General features: G+C 32.4%; 3 protein-coding genes across 3 annotated transcripts; 2 read left to right on the forward strand and 1 right to left on the reverse strand.

The window, feature by feature from the left end:
• Positions 1–281: 281 nt before the first annotated feature.
• Positions 282–1,983, reverse strand: LOC133824802 (uncharacterized). The gene has a single exon (XM_062257775.1). It carries the CDS (start codon positions 1,772–1,774, stop codon positions 581–583), a length of 1,194 nt encoding a protein of 397 aa, XP_062113759.1. The 5' UTR covers positions 1,775–1,983; the 3' UTR covers positions 282–580.
• Positions 1,984–7,441: 5,458 nt separating this feature from the next.
• Positions 7,442–9,999, forward strand: LOC133824803 (scarecrow-like protein 14). Its single transcript, XM_062257776.1, has one exon. The coding sequence runs from the start codon at positions 7,692–7,694 to the stop codon at positions 9,549–9,551; it is 1,860 nt and encodes a 619-aa protein (XP_062113760.1). The 5' UTR covers positions 7,442–7,691; the 3' UTR covers positions 9,552–9,999.
• A 5,090-nt stretch (positions 10,000–15,089) lies between these two features.
• On the forward strand, positions 15,090–19,893 carry LOC133824811 (coatomer subunit beta-1-like). Its single transcript, XM_062257784.1, has 4 exons — positions 15,090–17,387; positions 17,880–18,392; positions 19,221–19,306; positions 19,396–19,893. Exons 1-4 carry the CDS (start codon positions 15,342–15,344, stop codon positions 19,598–19,600), a joined length of 2,850 nt encoding a protein of 949 aa, XP_062113768.1. The 5' UTR covers positions 15,090–15,341; the 3' UTR covers positions 19,601–19,893.
• The last annotated feature ends 1,182 nt before the right edge of the window (positions 19,894–21,075 follow it).

A 21,075-nucleotide genomic window follows, 5' to 3' on the forward strand; every position in this document is an offset into this window, starting at 1 on the left:
CCCTATATTTTGAAATCGTGCATATTTGATACCCAGCACTCTAACTTGATTAATAAAATTTTCTCAATATAATCAAACTTTTATTAGTTATATGTAATTAAGTAATTAAATTTGAATATAAAACTCATTTATACAATGACAATTTGGTCATATTGATAAAATTTTATGGATCAAATTTAGGTCGAGAATACCAAATATGTATGATTTCAAATTACAAGTACCAGATGCACATTAGTAAAAATATAAAGTACCAAGTCCACATTTTGATAAAACACACGATATTAAATAAATATTTACCCATATATATTTATATAGTCTAGTTTCCCATGAAAACTTATATTTTAGAAAGAAAAAAAAAACAATACTTGTACCCAAAAAATAAATGAAAGAAGTGTTTTTATAGGATTAGTGAGAGTTTGATGTAATTTTTTAGTACTGAAAACTAAAATAAGTAAATTTTGAAACAATATGTTTCTCTTTCCAGTTTCTAGTCTTTCCCCTTGTAAAATTTCTACTTACACAAAGCCTTAAAGTTATTGGAGAAATCCTAAGTTTACTTAGACAAAGCCTTTAACTTGAACTAAGATTCTTCTTCTTCTTCTTCTTCTTCTTCTTCATGTGAATTTGAATCAGACATATGACCCCTGAAAGCAGCCAAGAGTTCAGCAGCATCATCTCCAAACTTCAGCACAAACTTTTGCAAGAACTGAGCCTCAGAATACACCAACATAGAGTGAAAACTAGGACCATTCTTGAACAGCTTTTTCGTCTTCAAAACCTCGAAAACCTTGTACCTAGGAATCACCCTCCCCTCCATGCTGAACATCAACAACGCAGGCGATCGAATCAACGTCAGCCTCTTGAACTTAGCCGTGTTCAAGAAGAAATCAACTCCCAACTCCAACTTCTTGTCGGACGTCCTAAGCAAATGCGGTGCTCTTCTAAACATCTCCAAGCTTTCTTCTTTGGCAAAACCAAGATTGCCAAGAAGCACGAATCTTTTCTCGAGCGTCTGTTTGTTCAAGCCGCCAGCTGCATGGAGTGCGTGGGGGAACATGGTTGAACCAAGCGGAACGCCCATGTCTAACACCCTGCTAACAAGCTCTCTGAGCTCGGATTCCTGCATAAGACAAACACGAGGCTCTCTCTTCAATAGCGAAACGAGCTGAGGGCCAACAATGCCACAACTCTCTAAGAAGGCGCGGTTGGCCAACAACCTTTGAGGGTCTGCCCACAAAATCCATCTACTCCTGAGAATTCTCATGAAGTCTTTGCCTTTTGCATCAGATCCCAAAATGTCTTTAAGAATTTCAATGCTAGGCACTAACTTTTTCTCCAAGCTACGTGCCAAGACTGTTGGATTCTTGGAAATGAACTTGCCCAAATCATAACCATCGATTCCCAACTGCCCCAAAGCCTCGAGCTTCGGTCTGAGTACCTTGTCAACATCAGAAAACAAGATCTTGGGTGAGCTTAGGATCACTGACTGTATGTGTTTTTCTGATAAGCCGTGTTCTAGGAGAAGTTTGTGAGCTGATTGGAGCTTATGAGGGGATCTAAGTGATGAGAAGGGAACAGAAATGGCAAAGGCTTGTGCTTTGGTGAGTTTGTAGGTGTGTATGAGGCAATCGACCAGAGCTGAGTTTGGGATTTGGATTGTGGCGGGGGAAGATCGAGAAGAGAAAAGGCGGACAGAATTCCTAGCTGGGTTGTTGGTGAATTGTGAGGTGAAGAAGAAACGAGAAAAAGTTACACGGGTTATCATCAGAGGCATTTTCTCGAACACATGGTGTGCATCTCTGTAACTGATTGCACCACAACCTCACACAAATCAAGGATGCTATTACTTGCAGAACATACTTGCAAGAACAAAACAAAACAAAACAAAAAGAACAGTCGTGGGTCTGATGATTTGCGGAGAATCTGAGGTTGAAAAATGTGAGATTTTCAGGTTGCAAAGTCGTGAGTTATTTTTTTCCCTCTTATTAATATTGATTTCTATATAAGTTAGAAATTTGAAGCACTAAATATACTACAAAGACAAAATACTAAACATGACATTTAAAAATTATTTTCATGGCAATTTTGAAAATATGATAATATTTTTATAAATTTAAATTAATATTTTATTCAAAAAAAAATTCTTCAACTCATATTTAAATTTTAGCAATGTTCATGTCCAATTTTTTTTAATAATATAACTTATATTTAATTTATGATAAGAATTACGAATCCTCATCTAAAAATCAATTAATAATTATTATGTTCTTAACAATAACTTAATATTCTTATATTTATTTTATCTTAAATATCATATTCTCAAGATGTGACTCATTTTTAGTGTTTATTTTTATTTTTTATCTCACGTGTCTTTTTATACTATTCGGATCTTGTACGACTTATCTCATTATTTTGATCTCAAGTATTTTTTTGTGCTATGCATATACTTATTTCATGTGGGACATCGTGCTCCAATAATTTAAAACGTGATTCTTTTCTTAAAAATGTACTATGATTTCTTTTTCTTTTTTAAATGGATGTACCATGATTTCTTAAGAAATGATAATTAGTCAATTAAATTTATTTCTAGTTTTATACTAACATTAATAAATTAGTCAAAAACAATATTTTAATAATTAAGTATGTATATTTAAATTATAATTCAAATTAAGTTTGATAAATATATTATAATAATGAGATTTATCCTACTCCCCCTTCACTTTTCCCAAGTGTAACACTTTACCCCATATTATATCACTGCTAAATGAATGGTGTAATGATAATTAAAAAAAAAAGGCTTTCCATGGTTGTGTTTGGTAAAATTTTTGTTTTTGAATTTTTTAAACACAAAAAAGGAAATAAAATTTTATTTTTGTTTCTTTATTTTTAAAAAAATGAAAATATGTTTGGCAACTATTTTTGTTTTTAAAAACAAAAAATAATAAATGTGTTTGATAACTTTTATTTTTATTTTTTGTTTAACAATATAAGGTGTTGATTTGAAGAAGAGAAGAAAAAAATGAAAGGAAAAAATGAAAACTATTTAAAAAAAATTTGAAAGTGAAATTTTTTATTTTCAAAATTTAATAAATTTTAATTAAAATTTAAAAAAATAATAAATAAAAATAGAGTTATCAAACACATTTTATGTTTAATTTTCAAATTTCTAATTAATTAAATAAAAAACTATTTTTTTAAGTGTTACCAAACAGCCCCATATTTTTGAACTATTTGTTTTGTCTCATTATTTGTTTGGACTATGTGTTTTGATATTTTATTTTTTGAACCCTATGTTTTGTAAAATGCTTCAAATAAAATCTTAAACCCGATTTTGGACAAAGTTTTCTCAACTGAAATCACAAATAATTAACCAAACTAACAATTCAGAACAAAAATAAATTAATTATGCTTAAAAACTGTGTTGTTATATTTATTGTTTTCTTCATCAAAATTAAATTTATGAGTCTATTTGAACCATTTTACAAAATATAGGATCCAAAAATGAATTTTTAAAACACAATATCAAAACAGATAATCGAAAAAAACACAAGGTCAAAAAATATATAAACTCATTAAAAAATCTGTTAGCCAAACAAAATATAACACAATTATGTATCTGAAATCCTGCTTGGCTATATTCAAATCTCTCATATTTAACTCCCACACCACATCTATGGAATGGTATAGATGAGATTTGCAACCACTTAACAAAAAATAAAATATTATGAGATAAAGTGATATTAATTAGGGATGAAAATTTTACCCACAAACCTGTTTACCCATGGGTACCCTACCTTGATGGGTAGTGTTATCCAATAAATTAGATTTTAGGGTAAGGTGAGGGTACGAAAACATGTATCCGATGCGGTATAGGGTAGGGTACGGGTATAGGTGTACCCAACCCTATTACCCTACCCTACTCTATTATGTTTAATTTTACAAGTATAAATAATATATCGTATTAGCATTTACAATCTCTAATACATTTTAGTATATTCCTTTTAATTTTATAAGTATAAATAATGTATACTATATTTCATTTAATTTTATAAATATATTTTATTGTTTTTTGTCTTTTTAAATATTTTTATTTTAAATTTTATTAGGATAGGGTTACTTATGGGTTTCCTATATCCATTAAGGTAATACTCGCACTCTACCCGCAAAAAAACTATAAGATAATAAAGTAGGGTATGGGTAAATCCTCTTTGGGATATTTGCGACGAAAATACATAAGTTTTTTACTTTATAATACTTAAATACCTAAGTCTTATTTTTTGCGGCTAAAATACATTCCGTCAACATTTTTGGCAGCCGTAGGTACCTGGGCGTTAAGTGTCAGGTAAGCGCCTACGTGTCAACCTCTAATTGGTTCAAGTTATATAATTTCTATTTTTTTATTTAAAAAAATCATTTAAACATTAAAAAAATTATTTAAAAATTTAAAAATCATTAAGAAATAATAAAAAATATAAAAAAAATCATTTATTCCCTTTCCTTCTCTCTCTCTCCCCTACACGATACCCCCTTCTACCCAATCTGTTTTCTTCAGTCCCACTTTCGACTTCAATGTCAGACAACTTCAATGGCACCTCGTCGACTTCAAGGTGTGCACCGTCCACCGTATGCAACGGAGCTTGGGGGATTTGAGATCTGATTATTTGAAGCTTGGGATCTTGGTTTGTGGGTGACGGATGAATAGGTCTGTGAGGTTGTGGCTGATGGACGACAAGTTCGTGGGTGGTTAATGGACGGATGGAGCTGGAAAGTTGTGGCTGACTTTCTTCTTGCATTTTTTTTTCTTGCTGGCTTGGAACTTTGGTGGGTGAAGATTCGACAAGTGCTTCTCTTTTGGATTTTGTTCACATATGAGATCGAGTTTAATTTTTTGATTGCTGAATTGATAGTGGAGAAGATGTCTAGATGGGTTTTTGGATCTCTGTTCTTGTGATTTTATTTATATTGAGATTTGAATGTAGGTTCAAATTTTAATTGAGTTATAGAATATTTTTCTTGTGTTGCTTACACTCATTTGGATTGAAATGTTGAACTTTTTATGATTTGGGAATAATGATATTGTATTGTTCTTGAATCTTGCTTTTCTTGCATTTTAGGATTAGTTGAATCTGAGTTTGGTATTTGCTTGAGCCCGATCTTGAAAATTCTGGGTTCGTTTTTTCTTTTCTATTCAAATTTGTTGAAAAAATTATAGGTTGTTGTATTTGAGATAAGCAAGAAGAGTTTGACTTGTTTGTAGAGACCAATGGTCGATGGGTTCGGAATGATTCGTTTTGGGTCAATTCCATTTTCTGTTAAAAAAAAAATTTGCAGCATTCCGTTTTCTATAATTAGTTATGAATGTAATGGACTCTTCAATAATAAGCAAATAAGATGAACAATAATTTTAGTTAGTTTTATGGGTTTGAAACTTTTTGAATAATTTTGGATTTGTATTTGATTTGTTATAAATGGGTTTTAATAAATTTATTGATTTAATTTGTTTAAATTAGTTAAAGGAAAATTTTATTTTTTAATTTTTAAGTTAATTTAATTTATTTTTTGTTTAAATTTAATTTAGGTATTAAGTTTTTAAATAACTTTTTAATTTTTATAATAATTTTTAATTTTTATAATAATTTTTAATTTTTTATGATATTTTTGATAATTTTAAATGTTTACATGATTTTTTAAATAAAAAATAAAAATTATATAACTTGAACCAATTAGAGGTCGACACCTAGGCGCTTACCTAACACTTAACAGGCAGGTACCTACGGCTGCCAATAATGTTGACGGAAGGTATTTTAGCCGCAAAAAAAAAAAAGACTTAGGTATTTAAGTGTTATAAAGTAAAAAACTTATGTATTTTCGCCGCAAATATCCCATCCTCTTTTTACATGATAAGGTCATGGAATAGACATACCCTACTTATATTTTACTTGTTGTCATCCCTAATATTAATTTTGACATTATTTTAGAGTAAAATGACTCAAAGACCATTATTTTGGGGTAAAGTGTTACACTTAAAGCATCTCTAATAGAGTGACAAAAAGCTAGTGCACTGTTATATTTAGCACACCTTATTAAAAAATACATCAAAAAGTGTGCCAAACTTATCACATACTAAAAGTTGTGCCAAATTTAGCACCCGCAGTTTTTTTATTTACCATATTACTACTAATTATTATAATTTAGTAGTTTACAATTAATAACAAACCATACAACATTTTTTATTTATTTTTTAATTAAATATATGATTTGGATAATAAGAAATAATAAAAAAAATTAATTTTTATATATTTGTAAAATTTAGCACAAAAGTTGCATATTAGAGTGGGAGATGGTCTTAGCAACAAAAGTGGAAGAAGAGATTCCTGCTCCTTGTGTGCTGGAAAAGAATTGAAGACTTTAAACTCAATAATTAAGCTTCAGTGGACTACATGACTCATAATAATTCTTCTCATTATAATATAACATATTTATGTCCTTTCATTTGTCTTTTTCTTTTCATGCACATATTTAATATAAAAGATATTTAAATATATATATAGAGAGGACAATACTTTCACAAGAGTTCCCTTTATGCCTTATCAGTGGTTATTAATGTGGTCGATCAGTGGACTTTTTTAGTGTAAGTTTTTTTTTTTTATATGTACGTATGTAATCTGGCTATTTAAAATATTCTACAAATTTTTAAAAATTTTAAATAGTTTAAGTTTACAGTACCAAAAATTAAGTTTAAACATATTATTACACGTGTGACTAAATTTTTTTATACATGTAGAAAATAGCATATTTAAACTTAATTTTCGGTATTATAAATTTTTATAAATTTTCTGAAAATTTATAAAATCCTCTAAACAATTACAATATACATAAACAAAAATTATGTCAACTGTTGTTCACGGATAAATAGCACACCGAAGAGTAAACTAGTAGAGCTGAGCTTGACTGTGCTATATATATATATATATAAGGTAATTTTTTGGTAAGACTTTCAAAAAGAGCCCTATCGTAGGACTCTTTTGTGTTTTTCAACCCGTGAACAGTTTTCGGCGCGATTTTTTTTTATGATCATGTATATTGTAGTTATTTAGAGCATCCTGCAAATTTTCAGAAAATTCCGAATAATTTACAGTGCCGAAAACAGATTATTGCATGCCGAAACACAAAAGAGCCCTACCGTAGGGCTCTTTTGTGTTTCGGCACTGTAAATTATTCAGAATTTTCTGAAAATTTGCAGGATGCTCTAAATAACTACAATATACACGGTCATAAAAAAAAATCGCGCCGAAAACTGTTCAAAAGTGGAGAAACACAAAAGAGCTCTACCGTAAGGCTCTTTTTAAAGCCCTACCAAGAAAACCCCTATATATATTTCAATCAACTGTCCTATATATATATATATATTTCTATTAACGGGCACGTATTTATATGCATAAAGAATCAGTCTTTACATCCCTTTTCGTTGTCAATCTCTAAGCCAGAGCCCAGAGCCTTCTCTTTGCTTTGTTAAGGTTCTTCAACTCTGACTTCCCTTCTTTCATTTGTCGTTTCTTTCTTCTCTTTAATTCCTTTTGTCTGATAAATTCTTTGATTCTGGTTATCTAATAAGTTTTCTGGGATTTCATGAGCAATAATTTTGTCAGAGAAACATGGAGTTATATCTGGTTTGGGTTTGACTAGAGATTATGGATCCAAGTTTCACTGACTACTCAGATTTCACAAACAGTTTCATAATACAAAACCATTCCATCAACTTGTTCTCTTTCGAAGAGCCATCTTTTCCATCGACCACAGTGAGCCCAGGTGAAGAAGAGGGTGACTCCAACGATGAAAACGAGTTCTCAATCTACGTTCTCAAGCTCATCAACCAGATCCTCATGGAAGAAAACATGGAGGAGGAGGAGACCAGTATGTTTAACGACCCATTGGGTCTTCAACTCACGGAGAAATCATTCTACGATGCTCTTGGCGAGAGCTATCCCTATTCAACCAATCAGTCTCTCGAAAACCCAGATACCAATTTTCCAGTAAGTTCTTCATTGCAGCCCTTTGTTCCCATGGACAACAATTTTCAGCTTGATTTGGCCATGGCCCAGAAAATATTTAGGGAAACTGATTCAATCTCCCAGTTCAAGAGAGGGTTTGAGGAAGCAAGTAAGTTCCTCCCCAAAGGTGATCAGCTCATCTCACCCCAGTTGAAGAATCATCAGAACGAAGAAGAAGAAGAAGAAGAAGAAGAAAGAAGTAATAAGAAGTCTGCACATTACATAGACGAGAGTCACTTATCAGAGATGTTTGATAGAGTTTTGCTTCAAGTTGACCCTAGGTGCGACCAGTGCTGTGAACCAAGCAAAGTCAGTGGTAGAAAAGGTCGTGGGAAGAGGCAAAAGAAGAAGAAGAAGGAGATTGTGGACTTGAGAAACCTCTTGATTTCGTGTGCACAAGCAGTGTCCATTGATGATACAAGGGCTGCACACAAGGTTCTGAAGCAGATTAGGGAGCATTCTTCTCCTAATGGAGATGGATCACAGAGATTGGCTCATTTCTTTGCCAATGGTCTTGATGCTCGTTTGGCTGGAATTGGAAGAGGAGGAAGCAGTGTCTATAGTCCCTTACTTGGTAGAGTGAAAGCTTCTGATCTTTTGAAAGCATTCCACCTTAATCTGTGCTCCTGTCCTTTCAGGAAAATGGCTATGTTGTTTGCAAACAAGAGTATTATGCAGGTAGCTGAGAAAGCAACAACTCTTCACATCGTTGATTTCGGTATCCTCTATGGTTTTCAGTGGCCAATCTTCATCGAACGCCTCTCGAAAATGCCTGGCGGACCTCCTAATCTGCGCATTACAGGGATAGAGTTCCCACAAGACGGTTTTCGCCCCAAGGAGAGAGTCGAAGAGACGGGTAGGCGCCTAGCAGAGTACTGCGAACGGTTCGGTGTGCCTTTCAGGTACAATGCCATAGCAACAAAGAATTGGGAGAGCATCAGGGTCGAGGAGATTGAGCTCGAAAGCAACGAAGTTGTTGCTGTGAATTGCATGATGCGGTTGAAACACATCATAGAAGAAAGCGTCGAAAACTGCCCGAGAAATGCTGTTCTGAGCCTGATCAGGAAGATGAATCCAGCCATTTTTGTCAACAGCATTGTGAATGGTTCCTACAACGCTCCATTCTTTGTCACTCGCTTTCGCGAGGCGCTCTTCCACTACTCTGCCTTGTTCGACATGTTGGACGCCACGGTGGGCCGCGAGAACCAAGTGAGGGTGTTGTATGAAAGGGAGATATTTGGCCGGGAGATTGTGAATGTCGTAGCGTGTGAAGGTGAAAAGAGAGTGGAGAGGCCGGAGACCTACAAGCAGTGGCATGTTCGGTGCTCGAGAACCGGTTTTCGCTCGCGCCCTCTCGACCAAGACATCATGAGAAAATTTAAAGAGAAGTTGAGAACATGGTACCACAAGGATTTTGTGATTGATCAAGACAGTAATTGGATGCTTCAGGGATGGAAAGGAAGGATTGCTTATGCTTCCTCATGTTGGCTCCCTGCATAGGAAGGAAGGAAGGAAGGAACCTCATTCAATTCAACATTTACTTGTTCAAACACTCTACTCATTAGTAGAGTGTGTGTATGGCTACAAGAGATGTAATAGATTAGCTATGAGAGGGTATCAATTCAAGTTTTGATGTACTCTTTTCTTCTGTTTTGAAACTACAAATGCAGTGGTTGTTACCTCTTATCAATATGGGCTCTCCCTAAGCCATTTTTAGGATAAAATTTAGGAGTCGTTTGGTATGGTGTAAAGTAAAGGTGGGAATGAGAATCTAAAAAGCTTTCTCATGTTTTGTTCAAATTTGAAAGGGTAAAGTTAATAATTTATGTGAGTCCCACATGTATTTTAAGGAGTGTTTGTTTTGACTAGTTGAGTTGCATTGAAAAGTATAGATGAATTTTAGGATGGAGGGAATATTAAACTCTAATGTACAAAAATGTTCACTTTACCCTTAAACTTAAATTACATGTGGGATCCACACAAATTATTAATTTTACCTCTTTAAAATTGAACTAAACATAAGAAGGGTTTGAGATTCTCATTCATATATTTACTTTACCTCATACCAAACACCCCCTAAGGGTAAAGTGAACATTTTTGTATGCAAGAGTTTAATATTACCTCCATCCTAAGTCCCTCTACATTTTCTAAGTCAACTCAACTACTCAAAACAAATATCCCTTAATGAGTTAACAAGCTAGTTGTAAAAGAAGCCAATATACTATTTGTAGTAGGGCTGTTAAAAAAAATTCGTAAACCACGCAAACTGAATTACCCGTGGAAACCAAACCGAATACATCAGTAAAAAAACGAAACGCAACCTAGATAACCTAACGAAAATTTAAACCATTCAATCTGATTATTGGGCAGTTTGGAAATATTTTAACACACCCGAATAAAACAAATAAGAGTTTTTTTTATACATATATATTATATGATATTACATAAATTATTTTAAAAAAAATAAAGATAATGAAATTCTATATTTTAAACAATAAATTTAGGATATAATATTTTTAAGGCTTTATTATTTATTTTTTTTACAAAACTATACTTTTAGTTTTATTGAAGTTGATTATTTGAAAATTATAAAAGAAACGTTGAAGATCGGTTTAAACTGGTTAACCCAACCAAATCGCCAAAATCATTGGGTGAGTTAATTTTTTTTTTTATTATTTAGGTGGGTTACAGTTGAATGTTTGCAACTAAATATTTACATTGAGTTACTTAAAATATACTATAGACTATACATGTTTTAGTACTATCAATTAGTACTAGTCACCTAGGTGGATTACTAAACATGAAAATAATCTATTGATGAATATGTGTTATAACAAACAAGGAATCAAACAGCCTAACATGCCTCCTTTTTTTATTAAACTCAATTTTAAATCCAACCATGCCTACTTAAATAGTGATGGAGAACATATGTGCCTTAATAAAGATTGGAATCTAACAATACAAAAAATAAAACTTTTGCTAGTGCTTAAAGTTCACCAATAAATATCAGCAAAAGCTTATTTTACTAAGTCATGATGGAAAAAACTTTGATGAAAAAAGTCTAAAAAAAAATAGGCTTTTGTCACCTGCAGATATTCTCCTTGGTACAGTAAAAAAATAAAAAATAAGTAAAAGCTGCTTTCTGAAAAAAATTGTGTAATAATGATATTTTGCTTTCTGAAAAAATTGTATAATAATGATGTTTGGTAAACAGTCAGAAAATAGTTTATTAAATAATTTATGTGGAAGCTATAATTATGCAAAAACTCATTTATTATATATTACTCAAAATAAAAATATTTTAAATAAATTAATATTATAATAAAATAAATAATTTTTAATTTTTAAATATTTTTTTGTTCAAAAAATATTCTTATAATTTATATTTATTAGATATTATTTTATTTTGGTAAGTTTAAATTAATTAAACACATAAATAGTGAGAGTTTTGAGATAACTTAAGGTTTACATATTTGTAATTATTAAATACAAGCAACGTGCAATATGCACGTTTGCTTAAGTTTATTTATAGAATTTATAAATTATTTTTATTAAATTTTTATTAATGTCATATAAATTTCAAGTAAATATCTTATTTTAATTAAATAATTTATTTATTTTTGTTTAAGTTTGTGTTTGTTTTAGTTTTTGAATTTGAGAGTGACAACAAGAAATTATATATTATATGTTTAATGTGATATTAAATATTATACATGGATTTTAAATTTAAGTATCTTGCTAGTTTTTAAAAAAAAATCATTTTGTTGCTAATTAACAGTAGATTATATTATATGTTTAATATGATATTATTCTAATAGGTGAGTTTAAGTTTAATTAAATTTTATTTAAGTAATAAAACGTATGATTTTATTATTTTCAAATAATTATTATTGTAAAATATCTAAAAAAATATCATATTTTAATTTGTTTAATTATTTATTATTTTTAAATAATTATTATTGTAAAATATCTCAAAAATATCTTATTTTAATTTATTTAATTATTTATTATTTTTAAATAATTATCATTATAAAATATCTCAAAAATATCTTCTTTTAATTTTATTTTATCTAAGTTTAAGTGTTTACAAACTACTGTTAAATATAAGAATATTTTGTTAAATATAAGAATATTCCATTAAAATTAACATTAAAGAAATAAAAAACTGTTAAAACCAAAAATTTCTGTTATCTACATACTTATTGTATAGAAGAGATATCATGAACAAGATATAATCCTATTATCATTATAATTTGAATCTTAGCTACATCAACTAGTTATAATATATACACACAACAATATATATTATATAATATAATATTTTTGTTTATGATTACTTTATATTAGTCTAATATCAAAAACATATTTAATTTAAACATGTGAATTTATTTTAATAAAATAAAATAAATATGACATCCTGATACGATTTTTCCAACTCATAACACTTTAAAATTTGTAATTTACCAATCATTCAACAATTTTTCCCCACAACACAGTTGCAGCTCATTTTCCCCACATCACAACTACAACTCCTTTTACCCACAACACATTTATACCAAACCTATCGAGGCAATGCAAAATCAGAATATATCTAACTCTATCGAGACCTAGCGAGGCAGATGCAAAAATCAGAGTATGCCTAATTCTATCGATGCCTATCGAGGTACAATCAAACACAGAGCCTAACATATACTATCGAGGCCTATCAAGGTGAATAAAAATCTCGAAATAAAAAAACTCATATTTCTTCATTCCCCAGCCCCGATCTATCCTAGGAACAAAAAATTAACAAATAAACTAGGCCCAAACAATTTATTGCAAAATAAACAAGTAAATCCCTCACATTTTTCTATTTTGGAGTTGTTTCATCGATCTCTTGGGTTTTCTCGCCTACCCGTCTACTCCGATCGAGATTTCTTGCCACTGATGTGCAGTCGTGGTTGTGGAAGACAATGCCCAAAAGGAGAGTGAAAGATTTTGGAAATTTTGGAGATTTTGATTTCGAGACTGGGAGAGTGAGGGAGAGAATAGAGAGAGTCCAATAGAGTAGAGAGAGAAAGTGGGAAACAAATGATAATGATATTTTTTGAACTAAAGAAAATACTAGGATCAAATGGACATATATATAGTGGGAAATATATTTTTGTTATGGTACCTTATTTAATGCATCAATAATCAAATTTCCCATATTAAAGCATATTACAAGGCTAGTTGGCTAAGATTTTAAAACTCTTTTATTTTTTTTTACTTTTGAAGTGATAGAATTACTTTTAACACTGGTTGGGTTTTCAATACAATTTGATTTTTAGTTCTATCAACTATTTTGTAAAATGCTTTTTGAGAAGCTAAAAATTAAAACAAAAGACGTGCCAACCAAACTCCTACAACAACCTAGCTAGTCCACTCATCACTATTCTCATTTTTAAGATGTGCAGATTCTATATATTTTCTTTGCTTAACAATATTGGGTGTATGATTCTTGTTTGACGATAACATTTATTATGTTGCTAACTTTTTTCTTAATATGTTAAGGATAATTTGGGAAGAAACTACTAAGGTGTTTGCCTTTTGGTTTGACAACACTCTTGTGTATTTTGAACCATATTTTTTATAATTTTGATTGCAATATTTATAAAGTAACTCATAAATTGGTTTAGAGTGATAGGGGAAGAAAGGGTTTATATCGCTTGAGGTCCTCAATCTTTGTGAAAAGTATCACACAGGTCCCTAAATTTTATTTTGTATCACTTAAGTCCCTAAACTTACTAAATGTATATCACATAGACCCTTTTAGTTAGAAAATGGTTTACAGAACACGGAACGAAAAGCGATTTATGGCCTAGTGGAAAGGAATTTGTAATTAACTGGGTCATAAATCACTTTCCTTTGTCTATTATGTAAATCATTTTCTAACCGATTGGACTTATGTGATACACATTTAGTAAGTTTGATGAAGTAAGTGATACAAAATAAAGCTTGAGGACCTAAGTGATACTTTTAAAAAAGATTAAGGAAGAAATGATAATCTAGCCAATAATGTGGGCCTCAAGTTAGGCCTTGGCTTAAGCTTGACAGGCTGATAAAATGGTGGAAATGAGACCGAGTACTCATTTTAAATGATCCACTTTAATTTTTACCCACTATTTTTAACTCTTATTTTAGTACCCAAAATTTCAATTAATGTACCCATTATACCCATTCAATTACATGCTTTTTTTTTTCTCCTTAAACACATTACAATTAGAATGTATTTCCAATTTAACTATAATATGATACATATAATACGCATTACAACAACACTTAGAGCCATGTGCTCAAATAAGGGTAATTTGGGAAGTGTCACGATAATAATGAGTAAAGTTTAACTAAATATATTTAGTGTCTATAACTACTCAGTTCTCAACTTTACAATGAAATTAGATGGAGTACCCAGTTTTATAGAGGGAGATTTTAATTTCTAGCTACTTTCTAATACTCTTACTTTTATACCTAATATTTCATTAAATTTACCCATTATACCCTTTTATCAATCTTTCTCCCACTCAATCCTTCCACTAACCCATCATCTTCCATTTACCAACCCAAATTCTTCCAGTTTTAGAGGGAGAAATTAATGGCAGAGATTTACATGAAGGTGAGTAGGGTTTTTGAGTAAGGGTACCGTGGGAAATGTGGTTATAAATCTAGGTAATACTAAACTAAATATATTTATTGGCTAATTATGACCTAGTGAAAAGTGATTTATAATTAACCGGGTCATAAATTACTTTCTGTTGTCTATTCTTGAAACTATTTTTGAAATGATTGGACCTCTGTGATACACATTTAGTAAGTTTGAGTTAAGTGATACAGAATAAAATATGATCCTTTTAAAAAAGATTAAGGAAGAAATGATAATCTAGCCAACAATGTGGGCCTCAAGTTGGGCCTTCGCTTAAGCTTGACTGGCTGAGAATGTAGATAGAGATTTGGGCCTAGGCCCAAATATGTATAACAAAGCAAGTTAGTTACCATGTCAACTTGTTCAGCCAATTTCCTGGTTTAGAAATTAGATCAGTCATGTGATAAGTCCCAAGGCCAGATCTCGCCATTGTTGTCATCTTCTTCTTCTTCTTTCTCTTCTGGTAACCATAGCCACATCCGTACATTCCCAATTCTCCATTCAATTTTTCTCAGTGACCAATCCAAATCTGAAAATTCAGCTAAGCTACACTCTACTGTACTCCAGATCTGAAAATCTGAAGCTTTGAATTGGATTTTCAGATCTCGACTCGATCTCAGGCGGCGACAATGGAGAAGTCATGTACCTTACTGGTTCACTTCGACAAGGGAACTCCAGCTCTGGCCAACGAGATCAAGGAGGCCTTGGAAGGAAACGAAATCGAGTACAAGATCGATGCCATGAAGAAAGCTATTATGATCCTTCTCAATGGCGAGACCATCCCCCACCTCTTCATCACCATTATCCGATACGTTCTTCCCTCGGAAGACCACACTGTTCAGAAGCTTCTCCTTCTCTACTTGGAGATCATCGACAAGACCGATTCCAAAGGCAAAGTCCTCCCTGAGATGATTCTCATTTGTCAGAACCTCCGCAACAACCTCCAGCACTCTAATGAGTACATCCGCGGTGTTACTCTTCGATTCCTTTGCCGCCTCAATGAGCCGGAGATCGTCGAGCCTCTCATCCCTTCTATTCTCCAGAATTTGGAGCACCGACATCCCTTTGTTCGCCGTAATGCGGTTCTCGCCGTTATGTCTGTCTACCGCCTTCCTGGAGGTGACCAATTGCTCGTTGACGCGCCGGAGATCATCGAGAAGTTCCTCTCCTCCGAGCAGGATAATTCGAGTAAGCATAATGCCTTTCTTATGCTCTTTACTTGTGATCAGGACCGTGCTGTTAGATATCTTTTTACTCATATTGATAAGATTATCGATTGGGGTGAGCAGCTTCAGATGGTTGTTTTAGAATTGATTAAGAAAGTTTGTAGAACCAATAAGGGAGAGAAGGGAAAGTATATTAAGATTATTATATCTCTTTTGAATGCACCTTCCAGTGCTGTTATTTATGAGTGTGCTGGGACACTTGTTTCACTGTCCTCGGCCCCAACTGCTGTTAGGGCCGCAGCTAGTACTTACTGCCAGCTTCTGATTTCTCAGAGTGATAACAATGTCAAGCTTATTGTGCTTGATAGGCTTAACGAGCTTAAGGCCTCCCATAGGGAGATCATGGTTGAGTTGGTCATGGATGTGCTTAGAGCTCTGTCCAGTCCGAATGTTGACATTCAGAAAAAGACCCTTGATATTGTGCTCGATTTGATCACCCATAGAAATGTCGATGAGGTTGTTCTCATGTTGAAGAAAGAAGTTGTCAAGACTCAGAGTGGCGAGCATGAGAAGAATGGCGAGTATAGGCAGATGCTGGTGCAAGCCATCCACACTTGCGCCATTAAGTTTCCTGAGGTGGCAAGCACTGTTGTGCATCTTTTGATGGACTTCTTGGGTGACAGCAATGTGGCTTCTGCGATAGATGTGGCTGTTTTCGTACGTGAGATTATTGAAACCAACCCGAAGTTGCGTGTTTCTATAATAATGAGGCTGCTGGATACTTTTTACCAGATTCGTGCCTCCAGGGTGTGTGCCTGTGCACTTTGGATTATTGGTGAGTACTGCTTATCGCTTTCAGAAGTAGAGGGGGGAATTACAACCATCAAGCAATGTCTCGGGGACCTACCGTTCTTCACAGCTTCCGAGGAAGTTGAGGGTCAAGATACTCAGAAGACCTCCCAGCCTGTAAATTCCACCACTGTGTCCTCTAGGAGGCCTGTGGTTCTTGCAGATGGTACCTATGCCACCCAGAGTGCTGTACTGGAAACAGCCATGTCTCCACCGACACTTGTTCATGGCTCGGCTTCTATTGGAAATTTGAGATCTCTTATTCTGTCGGGTGACTTTTTTCTCGGGGCAGTAGTGGCTTGCACATTGACAAAGCTTGTCTTGAGATTAGAAGAGGTCCAGACCTTAAAAACTGAAGTTAACAAAACAACAACACAAGTTTTGTTGATCTTTGTCTCTATGCTTCAATTGGGTCAATCCTCAGCTCTTCCACAACCAATGGATAATGACTCTCGTGAGAGGATTGTATTGTGTATTAGATTGTTATGCAATACGGGTGATGATGTGAGAAAGATATGGTTGCAGTCCTGCAGAGAGAGCTTCGTGAAAATGCTTGCAGATAAGCAGCGTCGTGAAACAGAGGAATTAAAAGCTAAGGCCCATATATCTAATGCACAGCCAGATGACCTTATTGATTTCTACCATTTGAAGAGTAGGAAGGTAAGGAGACTCGTTTATTTTATCTTAAAGGCATTTAATAAAACAATTAATTTTATATTTTTTCTTTTCAATATATTCACTAGCCCATTTGTTTTTGTAATTTTAATTTGGGGTTATGAATGTGTACACACACATTGCACCTGATTTACTTTCTTTATGCACTATTTATTGTATAATAATATTTCTCGACTTGTAGTACCAGTTAGCATGTTTTTCCTTGTTGAACACAGGCTTGTCTTGATATGTGAATGTTTTGTACATTCTAATCGGGATATTGAATTTTATATAGCTTGTAAATTTTGGTCATTCTTTAGTTGGGTTTATACACTCTGTGATCTTCTGTTTTATTATTTTCCAAGTAAAAAACTTGTTTAATGGAACTTTTTCACAGTTCTCAACCTTTTCCCCCTGCCTGTTGTCCTTCTCTCTTTCTTTTTCTATGCATATGATATCATTTTTTTGAATGATTGTTTAAACCTGCATAAATTTCAGGGTATGAGCCAGCTTGAGCTGGAGGACGAGGTTCAAGATGATCTCAAACGTGCAACCGGAGAGTTCACAAATGATGGAGATGATGCGAATAAACTTAATCGCATTCTTCAGCTCACAGGATTCAGCGATCCTGTTTACGCAGAAGCATATGTCACAGTTCACCATTATGATATTGTACTAGATGTTACTGTCATTAATCGAACAAAGGAGACGCTCCAGAATTTGTGTTTGGAGTTGGCCACTATGGGCGATCTCAAACTTGTAGAGCGTCCTCAGAACTACACTCTTGCACCTGAATCAAGCAAACAGATTAAGGCAAATATTAAAGTTTCGTCCACTGAAACAGGAGTCATTTTCGGCAACATTGTGTATGAGACTTCTTCAAATGTGCATGACAGAATGGTCATTGTTCTCAATGACATCCATATTGATATAATGGACTACATTTCTCCTGCATACTGTGCTGATGTGGCATTCAGAACAATGTGGGCTGAATTTGAGTGGGAGAATAAGGTAACACCAATTTCTCATTACTTTAAATTTATTATTGTTAACTTCTCTACATTATTCATTAATTTGAGCTTACTTGAGATGCAATTCTCTTTATAAGTTGTCCTTTCGTTCTCCAATGACCTCTGTGTAATTGTGTTTTATCTGATGGGTTAAATAGTATATTTTCCTTCTTTTTTTAAAAAAAAAAAAATGAATGACAATTCTATTATAGGGCTTCAGTGTTCTCGATCCGTGAACAGTTTTTTGATCGATTTTTTTTTATGGTTATGTATATTGTAGTTGTTTAGAACATCCTGCAAATTTTCAGAAAATTTCGAATAGTTTACAATACCGAAAATTAGGTTCAAACATGTTGTTTTCCACTCGCATAAAAATAATTAGTCACGCGTGCAACAATATGTTTGTACTTAGTTTTCGGTACTGTAAACTATTCAGAATTTTCTAAAAATCGCGCCGATACTCTAAATAGCTAAAATATACACGGTCATAAAAAAAAATTGCGCCGAAAACTATTCAAAGGTCGAGAATACTGAGAGTCCCACCGGTAGGAGAGTCCCACCGGTAGGGCTTAAAATGAAGCATCTTTAGGAGAATTCTTCTATATATATATAATAATGATAGCTAATCTTTTGAATGAATTGGTGGATTATATTAACTCTCTGGTTTGTCTTGGGTAAATTTATGGCTCACCTTTTCTTCTTAACTTAATTGTTCATAGACTTAGGTATGCTGAAACATGTTTGTCACTAGCATCGCTTTAGCACTACGCGATTCTGATTCTAAATGCATTGCCTTTTATCATTTCGTGGGACGGTTTCTTTAATCCAGGTTGCTGTTAATACCGTTATCCAAAACGAGAAGGAATTTCTGGACCACATCATAAAGTCCACAAACATGAAGTGTCTGACTCCAATGTAAGTTGTAGCTCTTTACGATTACCACAATGAGCTTTTAGTTCCACCCCGCCATACAATCGCTAACCTTTGTCTCGCATTTTACTTAGATCTGCCCTGGAAGGGGAGTGCGGTTTCCTCGCCTCAAACTTGTACGCGAAGAGCGTCTTCGGGGAGGATGCTTTGGTGAATGTAAGTATCGAGAAACAAACCGACGGTAAGCTAAGCGGGTACATCAGGATAAGAAGTAAAACACAAGGTATTGCTCTGAGTCTCGGGGATAAGATCACCTTGAAACAGAAGGGCGCTGCTTGACCCTAAAACCGACCACATTCGTCGTCGGTTTTTGCTTCTTCTCATACCTTTTTCATTTTAATCTGGCAAATGATGTTGTTATATTTTTTTTTCATGGAGATTATTCAGTTTTGCTATGAATTATTTTCTCCTGTTGTTACTTTGAGTTGTTTCAATTTCAGATATAGACAAAATATTATTGTTACCCATCATCACGACAACCATTATGGGTCTTTTGGCTGTTAAATTTTCACATCAAATTTGTAGCAATACACATTCTTCCTATCAATATATTATTCTTAAGTTGTAATGTTTCTTTCTACGCATACTAATGTGTAATTAATTTTAATTTTAGTCTTTCATATTTTCACGCAAAACTGTATTAATTTTAAATGCGGTCAAGATTATCTACACATCATCAAGTTATTTTCGGTCTAAATATTATAGGATTAGATTCTTGATTAGACTAACCTTAGTTCAAAAGCAATAGCAAAAATGGCAAATAATTGTTGGAGAAAGCAATAGCAAAATACACCTTAAAATTGGGGAAAAGTAACAAAATTTCTATGCAATTCCTTTCATTTTCTTTTCTTTTGGACTAACTTATTATGGGTTTGGTTGCGGTAAAAGTAAACCAAATGCTGTAATGTAAGGGGGTGTTTGGTATGTGGTAAAGTAAAGATGGTAATGAAAATCTAAAATTATTTTTATGTTTGTTTCAAATTTTAAGATGTTAAAATTAATAATTTGTGTGGGTCCTACATGTATTTTAAAAGTAAAGTGAATCATTTTGTACTCCTAATTCTCTCTACACTTTCCAAAGCAACTCAACTACTCAAAACAAACACCTCCTAAATGTAACAAGATGGAATATAATTCTTATATAATTCTTATTCGCTTTCCAATTGAAACTTTTATTTTTCTTTCTAAAAGTTTTAAACTATATCTATATATATATATATATATCTCTTTTATATAAAAAGTGTGTAGATAGCATAAATTATTGATTTTAATTTTGTTAACTTTAACGGAATATTCTAAATATTTAACGGAATATACCTTTAAAACTAACTTAAAAATAAATATTTATCAATTATATTGATATAAATTTAAATATTATAAAATATCATTATTATAATAATATTTTATATAAAACTACATATATAATAATTATATTAATATAAATTCAAATTCAAATTCAAATTCAAATGTTATAAAATATCATCATTATAATAATATATACTACAAATTTAGATATTTAATAACTATATTAATATAAATTTAAATGTTATAAAATATTATTATGATAATAATATATAATCCTATTTTATACTAATTATATTAATATAAATTCAAATATTCTAAAATATTATTATTATAACAATATTTAATGCAAAACTAAATATTATAAAATATCATTATAATAATATATAATATATAATCTTAATTTTTATTAAAAAAGTTATCATATTTAAAAAAGTTATCATATTATATAT

Source organism: Humulus lupulus, chromosome 3, assembly GCF_963169125.1.
Source record: "Humulus lupulus chromosome 3, drHumLupu1.1, whole genome shotgun sequence".
Taxonomy (NCBI): Eukaryota; Viridiplantae; Streptophyta; class Magnoliopsida; order Rosales; family Cannabaceae; genus Humulus; species Humulus lupulus.